At 42.2% G+C, this 23868-nt stretch overlaps 1 protein-coding gene across 4 annotated transcripts in view; it reads left to right on the top strand.

The window, feature by feature from the left end:
• LOC120407826 (transducin-like enhancer protein 1) overlaps window positions 1-23868 on the top strand; it is a 93893-nt gene that overhangs the window by 56451 nt on the left and 13574 nt on the right. For all 4 annotated transcript variants that reach the window (XM_039544013.1, XM_039544014.1, XM_039544015.1 and 1 more), the window contains 5 exons: window positions 3619-3672; window positions 5304-5456; window positions 6326-6470; window positions 7200-7390; window positions 8628-8704. In XM_039544013.1, coding sequence (XP_039399947.1) covers window positions 3619-3672; window positions 5304-5456; window positions 6326-6470; window positions 7200-7390; window positions 8628-8704 — 620 coding nt within the window. The remainder of the gene's footprint in view (window positions 1-3618; window positions 3673-5303; window positions 5457-6325; window positions 6471-7199; window positions 7391-8627; window positions 8705-23868) is intronic.

The raw sequence follows: 23868 nt of genomic DNA, 5'->3' as shown, positions 1-23868 counted from the left end.
GAGGGTTCTCCATATTCATTCATGCTATATAGTGTAATGACTGAGTAGTTTAGCCTAGTCCCACTATTATTACTGTCATTGGGTTTTAGGGAACCAGCAGTGCCTGCCTTTAGGAGTCAGAAGCCTCCTAGGATTCAGAAGCAAGTTGTTTATCTCTGTTTCCTCCCCTTATGCAAATTGTAATACACCTCTACTGCAATATAATGCGACCCGATATAACATTTATTCAGATATAACGTGGTAAAGCAGCGCTCCGGGGGGGCTGCGCACGCCAGAGGATCAAAGCAAGTTTGATATAACGTGGTTTCACCTGTAACACAATAAGATTTTTTGGCTTCCGAGGACAGCGTTATATTGGAGTAGAGGTGTAGTAGCCACCATTATAGCTTGAATGTGCCTCAGGGTCCTTGAGGGTATATCTACAAGGCAAGCAGTAACCTGTGGTGAAATCCATCCCCCTCCTTAACTTCGGAGCCCGAACCCAAATGTCTACACAGCTATTTTTAGCACTGTAGCGCAATCCCCACAAACTTGAGTCTGTATAGTCTCTGAAACACACTGCCACTGGTTTCTGCTTGCCATGTAACCTAACAAAGCTACCTACTACTTACCCTGGTTGAAATAACAAAATTTCTATGAAAAGCAATGAAAAAAAAATAAAAACCCACCAGTAAAATGTTAGCACGACTTGTGTGTTGTCTTTTGACCAGCTTTACTTGCCCCTGAAGTTCCAAAGAACCAACAGCAGAAAGGGCCGTGGATCATATGCACTGGCTGCAGTGGCTCAGCATTTCTCCCCTTAACCTTCTTCCAAGATTATGGTAGATAAGCATGGGAGGAGCAGAATTTAATGTAAATTAAATAGAAATAATAGTAATTGGAAAAGGAATGGAGATGTTAGTCACACAGAGAAACAGAGAGGAGGACTGATCTATTTTTGTTAAAAGTGGAATTGTGACACAATTGTACGGTGGCAAGAATGCTCTGGGTCTGTGGCTTCAGGCACTAGCTGCATTGCTGGTCACTCAGACCCAAGAAAATTAGATTCTATTGTACAGTAACTCCTCACTTAAAGTCATCCCGGTTAACATTGTTTCGTTGTTAGGTTGCTGATCAATTAGGGAACATGCTTGTTTAAAGTTGTGCAATGCTCCCTCTAATGTTGTTTGGCAGCCGCCTGCTTTGTCCACTGCTTGCAGGAAGAGCAGCCTGTTGCAACTAGCTGGTGGGGGCTTGGAACCAGGGTGGACTGACAGCCCTCCTATCAGTTCCCCCATCAGCAACCTGCTCCCCTAAGTTCCCTGTGCGTGCTGCAGCCGCCCAGCAGGCTAGCAGTTGCAGCTGTCCCTCCCCCGCCGCGCCACGTGCTGCTCCTGCCCTTTGCCTTGGAGCTGCTCCCCAAGCCTCCTGCTTGCTGGGCGGGGGAGGAGAGGGAGGGGGGCTAATGTCAGGGTGTCTCCCCTCCCCCCTGCTCCTACACCCAGCTTACCCCTTCTTCTCCAAATAGAGCAGGATGGGGACACAGATGGAGAGAGACAGAGAGAGCCTGGGGCAGCAGCTGCTGTCTCAACTTCCTGATCCAAGACAGTGCCCTTAGAGTGGGTCAGCTTACTTAAAGAGGCAATGTGCTTTTCTCTCTCTCTCTCTCCCACACACAAGGTGTGTGTCTGTCTCTGTCTGCTACGCTATCTCCCCTCCCCTCCCCTCCATTCCTGCTGCCTTGTAGAGTGAGAGGCTACATTAACAACAATGTGTTAACCCTTGAGGGCTCAGCCGAGTGGTAGTTTATCATTTAGCACAGAGGTTCTCAGACTGGGGGTTGGGACGCCTCAGGGGGTCACGAGCTGCCAGCCTCCACCCCAAACCCTGATTTGCCTCCAGCATTTATAATGGTGTTAAATATATAAAAAAGTATTTTAAATTTATATGGGGAGGTCACACTCAGAGGCTTGCTATGTGAAAGGGGTCACCAGTACAAAAGTTTGAGAACCACTGATTTATCAGCAAGGCATTTCCTGGAAAATATCCTACCCTCTTCCACCCTCTAATGTCACCACCTCAACCAAGCTTCACAATCATCATAGCTGTGAATAGTATTAAATTCTTTGTTTATTGTGTGTATGTCTATATAATATATAGTTTTTTTTTATCTGGTGAAAAAAATTTCCCTGGAACCTAACCCCTCCATTTACATTAACTCTTATGTGGAAATTGGATTCACTTAACATCATTTCACTTAAAGTCACATTTTTCAGGAACATAACTACAACGTTAAGTGAGGAGTTACTGTAATTCTCAACATCTGTGGGTATGATTTATCTCTTTCACTTGATCTCAGGTTTTCACCAGATGCTTGTGTTGATCACAGTAGGTGCAGTTCTATCCTCAGTGACACCCTTGTAGTCTCTTTGATTTTGGGGTTGCATCAGAGCAACTGTAAGCAGATTGGGGCACCTTCCTTCTCCTGTTAACCTAGCCCTATATTACCACTGCATCTTTGAAACCAAAGTCTGTGATTTCTTCCACCATCTTGTATAGATGCTGGGAACTTTTGACAAACTTTCCTATGTACTAAAATCTTTCTTTCAACTCACTAGTGTCCAGATGATAGCAGTTTTGGGAGTATTAGTAACCTCATTTATTCAAAGGAGAGCATGCTTAAACCATTGTCTGTTTCCTTGGGAATCATATACAATGTGAAACTGTTGATTTTATGGAAGATAAGACAACTTCTCTTTTTGGTAGAAACAGTAGGAATGGAACTGGATTATAAATAGATAAGATAAATACTTAATTCTTAAAACAAAGAGTTTAAAATAATTCCATGCTGGAACAGGCTTCATATTTAAAGATTTACTAGATTTCCAACTGCACTCACATGGTTGCTGTTTTCCTGCTTTCCTAAAAGCAGCACTTTTAATGACAAGGAGGCATTTGTGTCTAGAAAGCAGAAATAAGTTGGCTAAAGGGAATTGTGGGATTGGAAATAGGACAGTAAACTCAAGATCTTTCCATTTAATTTCTGCTCAAAACTTTTTGATATTATGAAGCTTCAAAATGGAAATTGGGATGGTCTCAAACTGGACTCTAGACTTATCCAGAATTACCTTGGACTTAGGAGAATCTTCTGAAACAAGTAGTACACATAGGAAACTTCTTTGAAAATCCTTGCCATTGTGCTTTTCATGTTCAAAGCACTGTGCAAACTGTACCTAATTCTGCAACTCTCCTTTTACAGTGGATAGGACTGAAACATACAGGTTAACAATGAGAGCAGTTAAGGATGTCTTTTTTCCTCAGAGTGTAAACAGTCACCGGAGTAGCCATACATCATTTATATTTTATAGTTAAATACAAATATTCTTTCAAATATCACAAATCTAATGTAAAGCTAAAAGGCAAAAGAGCTGTGCTCCTATTTTCATCAAATTTGTATATTTGCCCTATCATTTATAGAAGTGGCGAAGGACTCTCTGCTGCTAATGGTGTGGCTCTCCTCTTTCTGTCTGTCTAATTCGGGTAGAACAGTGATGTTTAATATTCAGGTTGTGAATCCAGCAGATGCGCCTTTTTCCGTGCTTTTCAAGTGTATTAAATGAAATAAACAATTTTTTGTAGGACAGCGATGGGGACAAGAGTGACGATAACTTGGTTGTGGATGTATCCAATGAGGTAACTTAGTTTTCATTTTTTGCATTTTTAACATTTGCCCAAGCATTGAAGGAAAAATTCACTATAATCTAAATGTATATTAAAAATAATGCTTGGCTATTTTCTTTTTACTAATATTAGTAATTAACCTGAAAAATCTTAAAATGTAATGCCTGCTGGCTGCCATATAACAGGACAGAGCAAAATGGGCTGTCTTATCTGCTCCTTCTTGCACTGGTTCATACACATTTCAGCTTTCCCATAAGATGCATTTCAACATTTCACAGCTGCTGTCATGGCTGCCTGTGTGTGGTGGGGAAGAGTTAAGATGGGGATGTATGTACAGGACCAGGGTTGATCAGGCAGTGTTTTTAAATCAAAGTGTCTTTGGCAGGGGTGGGATTGGAACACAGGGTTAAAGTGAACTGAGAGTTGACATGCAACTAGATATGTCCACAGAATTTCCTAGGGTGAGTTGCCCTTTAAGAAGACCCTACCATTCTTCAGGAAAGACAGTCTAGGTAGCAGCAGTTCCTGCCAGCAGCACCAAGGTGGAGGGGGCTAGTCCAACTCCCTCCTCCGCCTCTTATGTCCTGCAGATACAAGACTTTGGGAGCATAGATGCCATCAGTCCTCTTCTCTTACTCCGATCTGCCTTCTAGCAGCACTGGGAGGCAGGGCCTTTACCAAGCCATGGTGTACAGAGGAGGTCCGCTCTGTCAGCCATGAGTTTCGTACCATTGGATGGTGGAAAGTGGGTATCCGAGCAGGGAGCTAGGTAACTAGCAACATCCTCAGAAGTCCAGACCAAAGCAATATCTGAGCAGATGATACAGAATTGATTAAAAGACTTTCTGCTCTCCTGCACCTGATACCACCTGCAGGGGGCCACCCGACCCCCAGGAGAGCAGCAGTGTGTGTGGAGGAACCATTGGAGTCCTTATGGCTTTGCAGCCTCCGCCCCGGGGCAGGCATGTGGCGGGGGGAGGAGCAGGGGGCAGGAGGAGGAGGAGTGGGGGGAAGGTTTGCTGCATAGAGGGGTAATATGGACAGTTTATATAGAGGAAAGAAAACAATAGGTAATACATACTCTATGGGCCAGGAGCTCAGGGTCATTTTCTTTGAGGGTGGGGATAAGCAAAGTGGGTTATCGTTTGACAAGAAATTTTTAAAATAACGTTTGCATTATTCAGAGCTATCATGCTGCGGACACTATGAACTGCATAATCATATTACTGTTACTCTTGTTCTCCCTTCCCTCTCACTGTTTGTCACACACTTGTCATATCTCATCTGTAATTATATTGTAATCTCCTCTTTATATATTTAAGAAAAAAATTACCATGTTATTATTTAAAACTCACATGCAAAATTAAGTGGATTTATTTTAATCAGTGGGCTAACTGCCCCCACTGACCAGATGAAGAGGAGATATTGTCACAGAGAAACAAACAAAAACTAATATTCAAAAAAAATTATGTATTTTAAACTTATCTATTTAAAACTTTCCAGTTTTTTCTTGGTGATAATTCTGTGGTGATAATTCTGTGGCAGTGCTTTGTACAAGCCCATAGCCATAAAGTAGTTTTCTGCTGTCCCTCTTCCCCCATTTGTGTTTGTTTTTTGCTTTATTAGTAGTGTTATTATTTTAGGATCCGTCATCACCCCGGGCAAGTCCGGCACACTCGCCACGTGAGAATGGCATAGATAAAAACCGCCTGCTGAAAAAAGATGCCTCTAGCAGTCCAGCATCCACAGCCTCCTCAGGAAGTTCCACTTCCTTGAAATCCAAAGAAATGAGTTTGGTGAGTATTAAAAGCAGTCTGTAGTCCAGAGGAAATACCTATCTATTTCTCACGTGTATGGGCTTACTACTAATTACTGTGCATAGTGGCTTGCTTGTTGGCAGCGGATGTCTTATTTTATACACTTGAAGTTGAAGCACGTTCTTGTTCCCCTAGACCTTTATAGTACTATACAACCCTCTTCTTCGCTGATAAAAACTTCTACTTCACACTGATCTTTCCTATGCACTTATAATTAATGGTTTCCAAGTTTACCGTATAATGCAAATGGTTCACTTTAAACAGTGTTTTCTTTTTCGAGTTGAAAATAGCTTACACTTATTCTTCACTACAGACAAAACATACACACACAGATCTTTTAAAAGTTCTACAGAATCATGGTTGCCTTCTTCTAAATAGGCTGTTTTACTCTCTCTTTTGGTAAATTATTTGATCATGTTATACTGGCACATTTTATTAAATTGTTTTATTTTAGGAGATTATCAATTAGGCATCACTCCTCTTTTGGACTTTAATCTGGGACATTAGACAAATTGTTATCTGTAATATTTGAGATGCCGATTTTAGACTGAAAGAATTTGGTGATACGTAGAATATTGTCCTGAATTAAAACTATCTCAGACATATTAATGCCTGTGGAGGAAGGAAAAAATGACCTTCTGCATTTTGTGCTTGTTTAATTTTGGCAGGAATAGGAAAGGTCAACATTTCTCACTCACAAGTTAATGCTATCAACATTGTGTGGATTTATGAAAATTGGCTGAGGGAGTAGGTAGTAGGTGCCCAGTGTCCCAGCTGCTGTTGTGATAAATTGTGTAATATGGCCTGGATTAAAAATAATACTCATTTAATTTGTTTAATGATACCAGCATGAAAAAGCCAGCACGCCTGTTCTGAAATCCAGCACACCGACTCCTCGAAGTGATGTGCCAACTCCGGGCACTAGTGCTACTCCAGGACTTCGTCCAGGCCTTGGCAAACCTCCAACAATGGACCCTCTAGTTAACCAAGCTGGTAATGCATTGCTTTTCATGTGCTTTTCTAAGTCTTCCATTAATCTTTTACTTATGTAATTTGTGAATATTAAATAAATGTATTGCTTTATTCTTTATATTGTTGAAGAGGTTTGATAAGAAACAGATGTTCAGACTTAGCTTTCAGCAGTTTGTAACTCTTTCAGACTGTTTACATTTTTTATCTTCTTTCCAAATAATCTAAACTACGTAATGACTTCTTTAAAGTTTCTGCTAATAATTCTGAATGCAAGCTCCTTCCTAGCCTTATCCTGTATTTGAAGCAGCTAATATTTGCTGAAATGTAAATCATGACAAATTCAGAGCAATGCTTACCTTTGCTATTACAGTCTTCAGATGTCAGTTTTCTAAACTATAACTCTCAGCCTTATTGCAGTAAATAGAGAGAGACAAAATAACATGAACAATGGGGAGAAGGAAAATATGAAGGAAGGAAGGAATGGGCCGTATGAGTAGGGATTATTAAAAGTAATCAGAATAGCTAGGCATATATGAGCTCTCATTTACAGAGAGCCAGGATGTGTGGTGGTGATGAGCCTAGTTCAGAATGTACCTGGCAACATTAAAAGGGACTGTGGACAGAGGGGAAGACTGGGTGTTGCAAAAGAAGTATCCATCTGGAATGACAGAGATTTCTTCCCTGTATGCAGAGAAATAGAAAGAAAATTACTTGAATTCAAAATGAGCACATTATTTCATTAAACTGCAGCTGCTGGTTTGAGGACACCCTTGGCGGTGTCAGGACCATACCCTACTCCATTTGGAATGGTACCTCATGCTGGCATGAACGGAGAGTTGACCAGTCCAGGCGCAGCTTATGCCAGTCTGCACAATATGTCCCCGCAGATGAGTGCTGCTGCAGCTGCAGCCGCCGTGGTTGCCTATGGACGATCTCCTATGGTAGGAAACACATTGCTTGCCATCTCAATAGGATGAGTTTTGGTTCACTGGGAAAGGCTACATGTGTCATTTAACATTGTCTAACTTCCAGGCCATAACAACGCCAGAGGCTTGACTACTTCACTGTATGTTTCACTTTGCTCTATGGCTACAGAAGCAAACTCCTGCCTTGAAAACAAAGACTCCCAGTGTATTTATGTATGTTTCAGTTTTTGTTTGCCTTCATTAGTGCTTTGGTTCAATAAGAAGTGCCAAACTATTTATATATTTTTGTGAATAAAAAGGTAGTGTTGGAAGCTACAAAGCTCTTCATTGGTTCCCTGGACATCTGTTTTTCTCCTACTGGAGCAGATTTGTACACTTTATAGACATCCTAAATTAATCTTGCAGCACATAGAAGGCTTTTTATCCACTCCTTTGTGCTTGGAGTTTTATTTTTTATGAAAATAAAAATTTGAAGTTGGTGTCTTTTTTTTTTTTTATTGCTCTGTGGCCTGGAGAGTTAGAAAATCCCTTATGCCTGGCAACAGTGCAAATAAGGTACTCTTTAGTCACCACTATCATACAGTAAAACTAAATAGGGGCCCAGTTTTGCAAACATTTAAGTGTGTAACTTTAAGCACACAAGTAGTCCCAGTGAATTAATTGGGATTATTTCCAAGTAAAGTTATGCGCGAAAGTATTTGCAGGATATGTGAGGCTTGGTTCTGTATTCTCTAAATTCTAGAATGAGGCTTATCTTTTTAACTGGAAAACAGTTTTCTTGAGCAGGAAGGATGGAAATTGTAACTGGCATATACATGTCTTTAAAACTACATGCATTATGGTTTTAAGTTATGGATACCATTTCAAAGGATGAACTTTAATTCACTTTGGTCCATATTTGTTGTAGGGGTTCCTTGAAGTATGTATTTATGCTAGATGAATTAATATAATAAGATTTAAAATGCTAGAAAATCCTAAAGTAGCACATAATGTATTAAGCATATCATTACTGTCATATTTAAGCTGTTACGATCATGTACATCTATTGGTTCAGTTTTTGAATGCGAACACTGGAAAACATAAAAATAAATCTCTTAAGAATGTCCCTTTAATGCAGTCCAATAAGAAACATTTGCATTTCTAAAATACTCTATACCATTTTTTTAATACATAAAATGAGTTGGGGGTGAAGGAAGGGGAGCTGTGTTTTCTCATTCAACAGGCTTGAGATGTATTCATTTTTCACTATCAGGTTGGATTTGATCCTCCTCCTCACATGAGAGTACCTGGAATCCCTCCAAATCTAGCAGGAATCCCTGGGGGGAAACCGTAAGTAACTTTTAACACCTTAGTAACATCTGAAACAGTGAGAGCACTTACTTATCTTATGTCAGCAAACAAGACTTCCAAATGGAATGATATCTTGGGTGTTTTGAAAGAGATTGCTGTTGTCCTCTTCTGATAAGGAGTATATCTTTTAAATTCTCAACTGGCAGCTGTCTTCTTAATCACATTTGTGAACGTTTAGTTATTTCCGGAGAGAAGCTGTTGGTGGGATACATCCCTGAGTTTCCTTTCTCTCAAGCTTTGCTATTGAACTAGAGGTAGCTAGGGGAGTTGGAAATTAGTAGTGCTCAGCAGAAGAAATAAGATGTTTTCACCTTTATATTGAAACATGTGAAGCTGTCTTTCAACTGCTACACATAGTGGGTGCAAATCACATCCCCCTTATATTGGTAGATATTTTAGCAGGAGTAAAGGTTTGAAATCACTGTGTCTCAAGCTTCAGAAATTTAGGTGGCACTTAATGGGGATCATAAGTACTTACTTTGGCAAAAGGTACATAACTTGCATAATGAAGCAGGCACTTCTGAAAACTACCTCAGAGACATGCAGCTGTAGAGCAGCCGGATACACGAGCAAAGATGTACAGTGGACATATAAAAGTAGGAGGGTTTATTTTCACAGCAGTGCTTGAAATTAGATGTTTGTATTAATACTGAATTCACTATATAAAGAAAAGAGCACTTAAACTAAAAAACATTGTTAATGGTGACCATACCATTTTGGATTCACAGATAAGTGTATTTTGGATTTTTAGAATAATTTTATTTTTTTTACTGAGGAAGTAAAGGTAATAAAATGAAAGCAGTCTGATAGTTAGCTAATATTCTATTCTGTCAGATGAACTTTGAAATTCTCTTAAAGATGTCTGGCTTTCTGTATTTTCACAATGTAGTGCTTTGTTGGCATATTAAGCAACATTTTAAAATTATGCCACTAAAATATGTGTTTCAGTTTGGTGGGTGAGCATTTTGTTGAACCTTCAGCGTTTGCAGCAGTTTGATTTGAGTAAGTTGTAAAGGTTTAAGTAGCCTTAATTAAACCTGGTTAGGTTCCACATTTAGGGTAGACTCATGGACACAGAAAAAAAACAAAAAACCCCAACCCTCTAAAAACGTCTTATTTTAACAGTTTTCTTAAAGATTTTTAGAAAATAATTTTATACAGTTTTAAACAGAGCATAATTTCCAAAAAATATATTATTGATAAAACTCAATTTTCTGGTGGTATTTCCTTTATAACAGGTATATAGTTTCCCTCTCAACCTGCTCTGTTTCCTGGCAGTGTTTATCTAAAATGCCTGCCTAATTTGCGTATTGGAAACCCTTCCTGTTGATTACAAATATTCTGCAATATGGTTCTAGTTTACATTAAACTATCTGCCTGATTTAATAGTGAAACTGGTTTAAATTTTCCCCTCTTCACTCACGTCTTCCTCTCACAGATGCATCATGTGCCTCCTGATTGCCTCATGACTTTGTTATGAAGCTTTGTGCTTACACAGGTTCATACTCAGATTCACTTGTCCTGCACAGCTTTCAGAAGAATGCAATCACTTAATTTTTAGTATGAATTGTAAGTTATAAGAAACATTTACTGTGTTGAACCTTACAAGTTGAATCTTTGCAAACACACCTTGATTTGCTTCCACCATGCTTTTCAGCCTCGTGTGCCACCGTGCCTGTCATCCTGACTGATTAAATTGTGCAGTGAATATGGTGTTTTGTGTAGTACATGTTTCTTCTCCCACTTTTTCCTCTTTCATAGGAATTAATGCAAACTGCTCCTCCTAAATCTGTTTTCTTTGCTACTTACTGCACTTTTACATGCAGACTCCACGAATAGGTTGGCACTCTCAATCCCTTCTTGGACCGAATTTCATGTATGAAATCCTCACCTGCGGAAAAGATTAGAGAAGAGATAGTGAATGTACTGCATTTCTAAGAGGGGTCTAAGGATGGTATTATGCATCAAACATTGGCTGTCAAGTTAAATATTGAAGAGCGTACTAGTTCTTAAAATAGATTTTTTTCTGTTTTAAGGGGCCATTCCTAGTGACTTCCTAGTTACTTCAGTGAAATGTGGCCCACAGTTTTATAAATAAAATATTATTGTTGGATCATTCATAGGGCCAATAGGTGTTTTCCTTCTGGTGACTTAGATTTTGACTCAGAGTTTAAAGCTTAGTTATTGAAACTGCTTCTGAGACCCCTCACTTGCAGTTAAAAGTTACACACTCAGTCATACTCCTGGTCATACTACTTGGAGACTGTCTTGCCTCCTTTGCTGATAGTTGCCGCCTCCTTTGCTGTTCTTACTATAAATAAACATGATAAACTTTTAAAATCCCAGCAGTCTTCAATTGACTACGTTAGGATTTAGACTTATTTTAGCCCCGTTCATCCACAGCTAGTAGGATGTCTTCCATTGCCCAGGGTAACTTTGTGATAGCATCTTTTATCTGTGTTAGATGAGTCTATTGACATTTTCTGGTACAAAATATGGGTGTAATGTGGCATCTGTCACAGAATTTCACAGACTGCAGGGGAATTCTCAGTTTATATTTGAAACCTACTTTCTCCCAGACACACAAATTGAGATGCCACATTGTGTTTGTGTAGTAAATGAGATATGGCATTTTAGTTGTGTATCCTGTTGCCGGTGGGAGGCGGGAGGAAGTTTTCCAGTTAGAAATACTGAATCCCCTGCCATCTGTGTCTGCTGGCTGTTGTAACTCTCTGTAGCTACTCTGGGCTCTTGTTTTTTGTTGTTGTTCTAAGTACCATTGACTCAGTTCTCTTTCCAAAGGACCAGCGTTTCTGTGAGCACCTGTTCTTCTTTGACCACTGTACACACTGAGATCTTATTATTAAAATAGATTGCTGTTAGAAAAATAAGCTGCCGCTTAGGAACCTGCTCTTGTTTTCCAGTTGCCTGCTGTTGCAAGAATTCCCTCTGGAAAACACCTTATTTTCTACTGCTTCACCTTCTGCTGTGTCACTAAGTTTAAGTCCCTTACTCCCAACCTTTTCTGATTTTATTTTATTTTTTTAAATCTGCCACTGGCAGGTTTGTTCTCTTCAGAGCTTAATCCTGTTACCAGTGATGCTAGTGACTCTGGGCCATTGCATGCTGACCTAGAAAGCTGTAAGGTGTTTCAACTCTCAGTTCCCATTGCCACAAATTATCTGGTCTTGGCAGTTGATAGCAGTGCCCCTTGGACACTCTTATTTTATTTTCCTGTGTTTCTCCCTGAGAACCATTCCTTCCATTTTCTCTTCATCTTGCTGTCAAGCTGTATTTAATATTTATTCTTCAGTTTTCCTGCCTTCTTTCTGTGGTTTTGTGGCATTTTCTTTTTCTCCTGTATCATCTTTCTATTTTCCCTCCATTGCTGAAGCCTACTGCTAATTGTTTCCATTACTGTGGAACTAATATTTCTCTATATTTTTCTTTTGTCTGCCTTTAACTGCTGTTATGACTTACTACTTTTTACTACTTGTTGTTCAGTTTCACGCTTCCATCCTCATAACGAATGATTCAAGCTTATACTTTAAAATCTCATGCTCAGTAGTGTTTGGAAGAGGTCCAATGATCTAAAACTACTTCAGTTTCTTTAGCTATTGGCAATTATTAATTTATCTTGTGGTATATTCATCATGTTGCACAAGAGTGAATTTCTTTAGATTTTTCTCTTGTTTGTTTTTCTTTTTCTTCTGGTGTGGTTTCCAAATCAGTAATTACTTTTCTCCTGAAATCAGTACTATTTGCAGAGATAACTATCTGGTGTGTGACAAATCGTGCACCTTGTCCTTTCTCTCCTTACTGTACAGTGAGCAACACGCAGTATTTTATACTCTTTTTGGCTTAGTGCTGTATTCATATTTGCTCATGTAATTAGTCATTCCAGTGGAGTTTTTAGCTTTCTTTACAGTCCCCTATGGCTGTTGTGTTAACATTCTTACAGGTTTTCCCAGGGTGTGAGTTCTGACTTCTTCTAACACTACGTTGCTGCACTCAGCATTGATGCTAGAGTTAAATGGTAGCAACATTGTGGTATAAACATAGAATTAAAGAACATGTTGTCTTAAAATAGAATTGAAATGATTGCAGCTGTTTGTGAAGGGGTGCTGCTGTCAGTGAGCTTGGGGTGGCTGACAATATGGGGCAGGGCACTGAGGCTGGTGGGGCAGGTAACATTCACTGGGCTAGGGGGCAGGTAGTGCTGGGATGGGGCAGAGGCAAGTACCTGTCAGTCTCCAGCACTCGGGCAGCGCCAGGGCCAGCAGCCTCTTCACCTTGGAGTCTCCCCCACTTGCCTGGGGGCCGCTCCTCCTCTTGGGCTCCCTGGATACTGCCACCGCGGACGCCCGGGAGGACGCGGAGCAGGGAGTGCTGCCATGGAGGAGATGCAAGGGGCCGGGCTCGGCTGGGGCCCCGCATCTGCTGGTCAAGAGCAGCAGGAACCAGGTGCTGCTCGGGGGAGCCGGGCAGTCTGAGCCCAGGGCAGCAGCAGGGGGAGGTGGGGAGTGTAGCCCGCCATGGGGCAGGAGAGGCTGCGCTCCTGCTGCTGTTTCCCGGTCCTGCCACATGGTGCAGGAGAAGGAGGTGCCTACAGCCGCTGCCCCCCGCTGCCCATGGAGCCGGAGCGCAGGGCCTGGGGCACAGCTCTGCCTGCTGATAAGGGCCGGGCTGCGGCTTCCTGCTCATCGCCAGATCAGGAGCGAACCCAGCCCCCAGCCAGAGCCCTCTGCTGCCCCTGCCCGGCTCCCGCAGCTCAGCCCCACATATCTTTCAAGATACGGTTACCATACGTCCGTATTTTCCCGGACGTTTTTAGGTAGTTAAAAATTCCTCCCAGATGGCAATTTAACAACTAAAAAGCCGGACATGTCCGGGAAAATACGGCTGTATGGTAACCCTAGGGTTGAGGTCTGGTATTTCTCGCCTCTATTTATTTATTTAAAAACATTTTTGCTGTTAACAAGCATATTATCTCTGGAGACACAAATCCACAGTTTGAGAACTGCAAAACTAAGTATCTCTGATGGTATCTTCTAGACTGAGCACTGAGTCCGATTGTGTAGATAGGAAAAATAACCTAAATAAGCTATACAGAAGCCCCTGGAACTGCATAAAATTGGGACCCTAATCCATGAACTATTGGAACTCATAATTTACAAAAAATTTCTTAAACATTACATGACTATATTGTCGCTTACTATAGAATTAGAATTTATAATCCCTACTCCATGATGAGGTACATTACAGCTCAAAGATATCTTAATTAAAACTATCTTTAGATCTTTTCCTCAAAAAAATCCAATTTAAATTAAAAAAAATCAGATTTTTTTTAAATCATTGATTTTTATCCATGTATTGTATTGTATTAAAGATGTGTATGTTTTTATCGGTGCTCTATTTGTACTTTTCAAATCTATTTCGGAGCATATAAATGTTATAGACAAGATTGAGATGGAGGCAAAATGTAACTATTTTTTAAAATAATGTTAGTAATTTTAATAAGGAAGTGGCATTTTATTTGTTTAAATGTTTACCATGCAAGTCCTAGTTATAAGCTGTCTGGGACACTTTCTGCAGAATCCAAAACTGCTTCGTTTTAGCAATTATGTTGAACATCTAGCGTTAGATAGCTGGTCAAATCAGTTTCTTGATTTTGAGGAAGAATTAGCATGATAACTATGATTAAAGTTCTGTAGTTCAATTTTATTATGAAAACTCTATTTCTAGATATTTCTATGAAATGGCAAGAACAATTCTGGACTTTTCCTGGGAGAGTGATAATCATAAAACAAAATTATCCTATTTGGAAAATGGAGAGCTGAAAGTGCCAAATTTAAATTGGTACCAAATTAATCTGGGACAAATGAATACATTACTATTATTTGTACTGTGGTAATGCATAGGAGCAACAGTGTATTCCTGGTACCAATCCAAAGTCCTGGGTACAAATGGAGAAGCAACTTACAGACTCAGTAAACCAAGATCAGAGAGACTGCTTCAGGGTGGATTGATTTAAATTAAAACACATTAAAATTTATTCAGGATTTAAACCATCAAGCAGGAAACCTTGATTCTTCTTCGAGATGTGGTGTTCATATCCATTCCAATCAGGTGTGTGTGCGCGCACGTGCACGTGCACGGAGGCCGGAAGATTTTTCCCATAGCAGCATCTGTCGGGTTAGCCTGGGCGCCCCCTGGAGTCATGCCTTCATGGCGCTCAATATAGAGCCCTGCCGACTCGCCACCCCTTCAGTTCCTTCTTACCGCCAGTGACGGTTGGCTGGAACTTCCCATAGCTCTTGATTAGCAAGCACGTTCTGCAGTTCTTTGTATATAGTTTACCTTAGTTATTAGTATTAGACTAATTTGTAATTAGAGTTGTTGGGGGTCGCCCCCCATTTCGACTCCCTGGAGCCGTGGTATGCCGCAGTCTTCAGAGTTTAAAAACTGTGTGGCCTGTGCAAAGCTTATGCCGAAGAGTGATCCACACTCCTCGTGCTTACAGTGTCTAGGGGAGGGTCACCGAAAGGATTGCTGTAAGATCTGCCGTGAGTTCCACCCTAGAACTCTTACAGAAAGGGAACAGCAGCTTAAAGTGATCCTCATGGGGGCAGTTCTGCACCCCCATTCGGACCCGGGCTCAGGGGACCCAGCTTCTAACACATCGTCCTTGACACAGAGCACCCTGGCATAATCATCAAGCTTGGCACCAAGAAAAGACTCATCCCAGGACACTCGGTATTGCATCTCCCAAGGCCTGGTGGAGAGCCGGCACCAGTCCCACTCACCAGTGCCTCAGAAGAAAAAGAAGCCAGACAGTTGGTCACCTCCAGCTAAATCCAGAGAAGTGAGACCCCAGTCGGGTCACAGCTTTGGATCCCCTACTGGGGCTGTGTCAACTCCTGCCCAGGCAAGGCAGTTGAGTCTGGGACCCCCACGGTCACTCGTCCTTACGGGCCAGTAGCTACAGCTCCCTTCGAGACAGAAGCTTTCAAAGCTGCTTGAGACCTGCTGCACCTTATGGCACCATTCTCACCCCCAAGGAGGGAGGAACCTTCAGTACTGACGGTCCTACCCTGCCCCCAGGTGCAGTCAACAGGAAAGCCGGCAATGATGTCCAAGCACTCCCCCTCTCCATGTCCTTCGGCACCGGCCCACTCAAACAGAGAACCTACTCACTCCCCGAGCTCTTGATGCTTGAGGCACCGAAGCTCAGCTCCTCCGTGGTCTTCAGTCTCAGAGACCTCGGAGTAAGAGTCTGACTCCTACCAGTCTAGGAGGAGTAGGAGCCGAAGATCGAGGTCAGGGAGAGACTGGAGAGAGTCCCAAGCGTGGCCACTGTAGTGGCAGAATCCACCACTGGGCCTTTCACCAAAGCCAGAGAGGGATTCAAAGGCACGACTCCACTGTCTCTTCTGTGGCCTCAGCCACCTTCGACCCTCTATCAACCGCGCAGCTTGCCTCAGCTCCTGTCCACGCACCAGTGCCAACAGCCTCGGCTCTGACTTTGGCACCAGCACCGATCTCGATGCCGACTACAGCACAGGCACTGACGACCCCGGCGCCAATACCAGCGATGGGCCTGCCACCTTCGTCGGCGCAGACAGGGGTTGGCACCGGCTCTATCGACGGTTCTACCAGTATTGCTGATGGCTGAGCTGACACCGGGTTCAATGTAGACAGCCCCAGCACCGGCGAGCGCTGCATCAGCACCAACACAGCTCCGAGAGTTGTGGGACCCCTTGGGAGTGGATGGCAGGGACCATCCCCTTCTTATAGGTGCTTCCTCCTCATCGTCGCCAGAGGAGGAATTGGCAGGCACAGCAATAACCCTAGTGCTTGAGGACGACAGGGTGCTACAGCAGTTGCTGTGAAGGGTCTGGTCATTAAGGCTGAGGAGGTAGTCGAGGAGGATGATCCCATGGTGGACATCCTAGCACCCTCCGGACCGCCTCATATTGCCCTACCACTTATTAAGACTATTGTGGACCCCACCAAGATCCTGGGGCAGACCCCAGCTTCCTTGCCGCCCACTGCCAAGCGCAATGAGAGGTGTTTTCTCGTGCCCTCCAAAGGATACGAACATTTGTATTCCCACCCATCTCCTGACTCTCTTGTTGTGGACATTGCTAACCAGCATGAGAGGCAGGGTTTCCAAGGGCCCTTCCCAAAAAACAGAGAGGCTAAGCAACTAGACCTTGTTGGGAGAAAGTCCTGTTCTGCAAGGTGTCTGCAGCTCCATATTTTGAACCAGCAGGCCATCGCCAGCGGGTACTCTTATAACACCTCTGCAGGGATGGCCAAATTTACGGAGCTCCTCCCTTCAGACTCCTGAGCCGAGTTCTCAGCCTTGGTGGAGGAGGGGAAGCTAGTCTCCTGGGCTTCCCTCCAGTCTGCGTTGGATGGTGCAGATGCAGCCACTAGGCTCATGGCTACTGGGGTGGCCATGAAAAGGGGCTCCTGGCTCCAAGTCTCAGGGCTCCCTTATGAGGTCCAGCAGACTATTCAGGACCTCCCATTTGAGGGTGAGACTCTTTTCTGAAAAGACAGACAAGAGGCTGCACAGCCTGAAAGACTCACGAGCCAGTCTCAAATCATTGGGTCTGCATACTCCAACCACACAGCGGAGACTCTTCCGTCCGCAACCTCCTCTGAGATTCCATCAACAGAACTGACAGGACGGCTCTCGGAGGAGGAACAAGAGTGGACGGAGGAGACAACAACTGTCTTCAGGCCAGGGCTCTGGCCAACCTAAACTGCCTTCTGGCCCTAAACTGGCCTTTTGAAGGCGCGGTCTGGGATGGCGCACCAGATCAGAGGCTGGATCTACTCCAGTGTACTTTTTCCTTCTGACTGCCCCCTTTCTACCATGCATGGTCCTGTATCACGTCGGACCGCTGGGTGCGCCACACGGTAGAGAGGGGATACTTCATCCAATTCTGTTCCCTTCCACCCTCCTTCCCCGTCCCTCTTCAAGGACCCTTCTCACAAGCAGCTTCTTATCCAGGAAGTGCAGTCGCTCCTATTGCTAGGGGCAGTGGAGGAGGTTCCCCAGGAACACTGGGGTGAGAGCTTTTATTCCTGGTATTTCCTAATACCAAAAGCCAAAGGTGGCCTCAGGCCTATCCTGGACTTGCGAGAGCTCAACAAGTTTGTGAAGAAACTCAGGTTCCGCATGGTCTCCTTGGCCTCCATCATCTCCTTGCTGGATCCAGCAGACTGGTATGCCGCCCTTGACGTGAAGGATGCATATTTTCATATCACAATCACTCAGCCCCACAGGAAGTACCTCAGGTTTGTGGTCAACAGTACCCACTACCAATTTACAGTTCTCCCGTTCAGTCTGTCAGCAGCACCTTGAGTCTTCACTAAGTGCATGGCAGTCATCGCCGCATTCTTGCAAAGGCACCAGGTACAGGTGTTTCTGTACCTCAACGACTGGCTGATCAAAGGTCGCTCCAGGACCCAAGTGGAAGCTCAGGTCAGATTCATCAGAGCCACCTTTGACAGCCTGGGTCTACTTCTAAATGAAGCAAAATCGACTTTGTCTCCAGTCCAGAGGATAGAGTACATCGGGGCAGGACTGGACTCAACCCAAGCCAGGGCATACGTGCTGGAGGCAAGGTTTCAGGCCCTGAACGATATAATTCGAGGCTTCAGATAGTTCCCCACCAGTACAGCGAGGAACTGCCTGAAACTTCTTGGACGCATGGCTGCCTGTATCTACGTGGTGCAGCATGCCAGACTCAGTCTTTGACCGCTTCAGTCGTGGCTTGTGTCAGTGTATCACCTAGTCTGGGACAGCTTGGACAGGATCCATATGTCCCTTCATGCTTCAACCACCATTCCAGGGGACATGCGTCCATGCTTATGACGGGTTCTGCTTGATAACGGTCCAAAGCAGTCCGAACCCACGCATGCTCATTTTCGTTATCTAAGTCAGATGCCACCAGCAGAAGGTTGATTTTCCTTTTTGGTGGTTCGGGTTCTGTGGTTTCCGCTTTAGAGTGTTGTTCTTTTAAGACTTCTGAATGCATGCGCCACACCTCGTCCCTCTCAGATTTTGGAAGGCACTTCAAATTCTTAAACCTTGGAACAAGGCTGTCTTTAGAAATCTCACATTGGTTACTTCTTCGCGTTTTGTCAAATCTGCAGTGAAAGTGTTCTTAAAATGGACATGTGCTGGGTCATCATCTGAGACTACTGTAACATGAAATATGTGGCAGAATGCGGGTAAAACAGAGCAGGGGACATACAATTCTCCCCCAAGGAGTTCAGTCACAAATTTAATTAACACAATATTTTTTTAATGAGCGTCATCAGCATGGAAGCATGTCCTCTGGAATGGTGGCCAAAGCATGAAGAGGCATACAAATGTTTAGCATATCTGGCATGTAAATACCTTGCAATGCCAGCTACAAAAGTGCCATGTAAATGCCTGTTTCTCACTTTTTGGTGACATTGTAAATAAGAAGAGGGCAGCATTATCTCCTGTAAATGTAAACAAACTTGTTTGTCTTAGTGATTGGCTGAACAAAAAGTAGGACTGAGTGCAGTTATGTAACCAAAAAAAATCTACATTTGTAAGATGCACTTTCATGACAGAGATTGCACTACAGTACTTGTATGAGGTAAATTGAAAAATGCTATTTCTTTTGTTTATCACTTTCGCAGTGCAAATATTTGTAATAAAAATAATATATATGTGTACTCTCTGTTATAATTGAAATCAAATATATATAAAAATGTAGAAAAACATGCAAAATATTTAATAAATTTCAATTGGTAATAAATTTTTTAACAGTGCAATTCATCACAATTAATTTTTTTGAGTTAATCACATATGTTAACTGCGATTAATCAACAGCCCTAATTTTTATCTAATCTGGACTTAATAGAAGGAAATATATTCTCCTTCTACCACTTATTCAGGCTGAGATAGTGCATAGTCATAAGTGACAAAGTGTCTGGTTTATTTAGAAAAGATGTGTTGGGAAAATGAGCATAAACTCCTAATGCTGTGTGTTTGTGTGTTTTTATTTCCATATCATCTTTGTTTTGCTTGTGTTCACTTTTATTTTTCTAAAGTGTGTGTGTGTGTGTGTGTGTGTGTGTGTGTACGTACGTACGTACTAGGGCTGTAGGCCTGGGGGTGGAAATACAGTTCTTCTGTAGAAGCAGCAGAGGAGGTCGTCTTTATTTATACAGCGACTAAGATAAGAGGTAGCTTGGAAATCTGCAAGGAGTGTTTGAGGAATAAATAAAGCCATTTGCACCTCCATTGGCAGTGCTGTACTTGTTCTGAGGAAGGATCACTTCATTTTCACAAGCGTTAAAAATTTTTCAAAGAAAAAGGAAGAAGCAATAAGATGTTATGCCATGTTGTTGGTTTAGAGAGACAAGGTGAGTGAGGTAATATATTTTATTGGTCCAGTTTCACACAGAGCTCTTTCTCAGGTCTGGGAAATGTTAAAATTAAAGATATTACCTCACCCTTGTCTCTCTAGTATACTGGGCCAACATGGCTACAACACCACTGCATATTGTTGGTTTGATATTACTTATTAATAATTGAATTACTTGCATTAAGAGAATGAATATACACTGGTATGAATGTACAAGCCTTAAATTAGGTTCAAGATTTTGCATTCTAGGAATAATCATTGTAATATATTGGATGATGATGATGATGTGTCCAGCACTTTACACATACAGGAAGATATTGTCTCTGCCTCTCCTCTTCCTCAGGACTAACAAACCTTTGTGCATAATAATTTATAAATAAACTGAAATATTAGAAAATCTGATGTTTTGAAAATATTTGGAGTTAAGCAGTAACCTTCAAAAGTAAGATTTCATATATTGAAAAAATATTATGTGCACAAGTATGAGTATTACTCTGAAAGGTGACTGGAAAAAAATGGCTTGGGTGGGGAACTTCATGTTTCTTATCTCTGTCACAGCCAGAACAAATCTGGTCAATTTACAAGTAAAAAAAAGATGTCTTCATAACTGCCAGCCCTGAAAAACCAGCATGAGATCTAAAAGTCAAGTTGTGTTTTACTTGTGTATCTTTATGCCTGTCAAGTGTCAGAGGGGTAGCCGTGTTAGTCTGGATCTGTAAAAGCAGCAAAGAGTCTTGTGGCACCTTATAGACTAACAGACGTATTGGAGCATGAGCATGAGCTTTCGTGCATGCATCCGACGAAGTGGGTATTCACCCACGAAAGCTCATGCTCCAATACGTCTGTTAGTCTATAAGGTGCCACAGGACTTTATGCCTGTGTATTTTCACCAGTAATAAAAATTTTGCAACTGGAACTTCAGCTTGTGTGTGTGTGTGTGTGTGAGAGAGAGAATATAAGCCCAACTCCAGCCTCTCACAGCTCTCATGATTTTATACCTGGATTCTCTTCCTAGATCTGACCTGTTGTGTGACCTTGGGCAAGTCACTTCACTGCTCTGTGCCTTTGTTTCTTCTCCCACCCTTTGTCTGCTTGGTCTATGTAGATTATACATTTTTTGGGACAGGCATTGTCTTTCTTATGTGTTTATACCTTGCACAATGAGGCCTTGATCTCTGTTGGAGCCTCTAACCACTATTGTAATACAATCCTGTGTGTTTAATGAGGCAGGAAATATGTGATCATGTAATTAAAGACTTTATCATAGTTCATAGGCAACCTCCGTTTTGGCATTTGGTTGTTTGTCATATGTTTTAATGTAATTACTTACAGACTATCTGTTTGTCCATTATACACAAATAGAAGTTTCCAGCATCCTTGTGGGTTAATCTTATCTCTTATGTATGAGGAGACTTGAAAGAAGAGTAAAAATTAACCAAAAAGGGAAATCGATGAGGAATGCATCTCTTCCTAGAGAATGTAAGAAGCGCCTGTTTCAGTGGTGTTCATTTAGTTTGTATGTGCTTTTATTATAGCCGGGACTAGTAGCACTGTCTATTATTAAGATTGCCTGAAATGTCTGCTTATAAGACCCTGGTTTCAGTTACTTCTAACTTTGCCAAACTTCAGACATTTGGACTGAAATTTACCATGCCTGATGTCTGCCTTGGGCTGAATTTAAAAAAAAATAAATTTCGGGAAAAACAATTCAGTCACTTCCGAGAATGAGGGAAAAATATATTGTTTTGCACATGTTAAAAAATTCTGGTGACGTTTTCTTTGAAAAACTCAAGGACCCCCATGCTTTGGAATGGTGACATGAACTTTGACAAGGGGTGACCTTTATGTCAGGACTATGCCTTTTGTCACCCCTGGGAAAATCTGCCCAAATTGGGATTACGAGCCTTTGAAAAATCACACCCGATCAATAAAGACTTCTTAGATATTAGCAACTAAATTGCTCGGCAAAGAGATTGAGACGAGGTGTCAGGTGGTAGGGGGACAGTGAGATTGGATAAGGAGCCTGGGGAGAAGCATTGGACTGGAGTCACTGGGGAAGGGATCATGGGTATGCATGAAGACCAGGGAGACGAATCAGATAAGGAACCAGTGCGTGATGGGGGCTTGGACTGGCTGGATAAGCAGACTGAGACTGGAAAAGGGATAGAGACTGAGGCTGGAATGGGGAGTCTGAAGGAGTTGAGACTGGGATTTGCTGGGCAAGGGCATTGGGATTGGGATGAGAAACCTTATGAGTGGAGACTGGGACTGGCTAGGTGAGAAGAATGGGACTGAATGAGGAGCTGAGGTGGGGAAAAGAGGACGGGGACGGGCTGGGGAGAACAGGAGAGAAGGGGTCAGTCTTGGGGAAACAGACAGAAGTTGTCTGTGCCCACTAACTCACACTCCCCTCAAGAGCCTGGAATGGAACTCAAGATTCCAATTCTTCTGCTCTCAGTAAATGTCTGTGAAATCCACTGCAGGGCTGGTCCACATAGAGTTTGACAGCCTTCTATCAGTTTCTCCCTGAGCTCAAGTGGAGCAGTGATGTGGAGTGTGCTAGATACAAAGATTCCAAACCTGCTGATGACACCTGGTGGTGTCAGCCTGATGTGGAATTTCAGCCTTTTCAGTTTATTACTTTTAAAAATCTGGGAAATTACACCTAAAAAAGCAATGTGTAAAAGAACACTATTAGGCTTGCAAAGTCAAAAGTTAGGAAATGCCAGAATTATGGTTGGCTGTGCAACCTTAATTTTGCTCCCATACACATGCATTATGGGACAGTCATTAATTACATAATCACATAGTGTTTTTATCACAGGGCCTCATTTTGTTCATCCCTTTGTTTTTGTTTGTTTTTTAGAGTAACAACGTTGGCAGTAATTATGGTATTTAGAACAGTGGGCTTTTTGAGTGAGTAAAGAACTACCCTCTAAATCAAATACTAATGGTATTTATAAATGGAAACTACTCATTGGATGAAAGGAGATATAACCAGTGGAGTCACCTGCACGATATTAACTGTTGAGGGCTAGTGTTCACTTTGTTCCTGTGCCCTGAAGGAGGAAATGAACTAAAAGGAAATGCTACAAACCTGAGACAAAAAATAAAAAAGAGAGAGGGCAATAGGCAATGAGTCTGGCTATCAGCATCATGAAGATAAATGGTATATTCAGTTCTATGCAAGGAATGTACCGTGACAAAACTTGAACATTTTATATTCAAATTATTTTACTAGGGGGCTTCAGAAGTTTTCCCAACATCTACTATTAGCCCAGGTGACAAACACTTGTGCTGTCACAGCCCCAAAAGCCAGGCCCTAGACAATTTAAAAGAATACTGTGATTATGTTTTGTGTTATCAATCTACTTCCTATTTAATAAGTTTTGCAACAATATAACTTTGTCTCTTGTGCTTTTTGTTGTATCTTGTTTCCCCTTTCTGGCTTTACTCAACTTTTCCATCCTATTATATACATTGTGGTGTTTGGAGGGAGTATCCTTCCATTCTTTTTCTCTCCAGGCCTTTGTATCCTTTTCTCATTCTTTCCCAATGTTCTCTTCTATTCTTTACCTCCAGTTCTACATTTTTCTCTTGCACACATCTTCCTGAAGATCTTTCTCTCCTTCACTTCTTGGCTAGTATAGTCCGCTCATTCTGTTTCTTGCTCTCACTCTCATCCGTACCCATTCACCTATGTGCATTCACTCAAGTATA

This window comes from Mauremys reevesii, linkage group 6 (genome assembly GCF_016161935.1).
Source record: "Mauremys reevesii isolate NIE-2019 linkage group 6, ASM1616193v1, whole genome shotgun sequence".
NCBI classification, from domain to species: Eukaryota; Metazoa; Chordata; order Testudines; family Geoemydidae; genus Mauremys; species Mauremys reevesii.
This window is presented reverse-complemented; position numbering and strand designations above follow the sequence as displayed.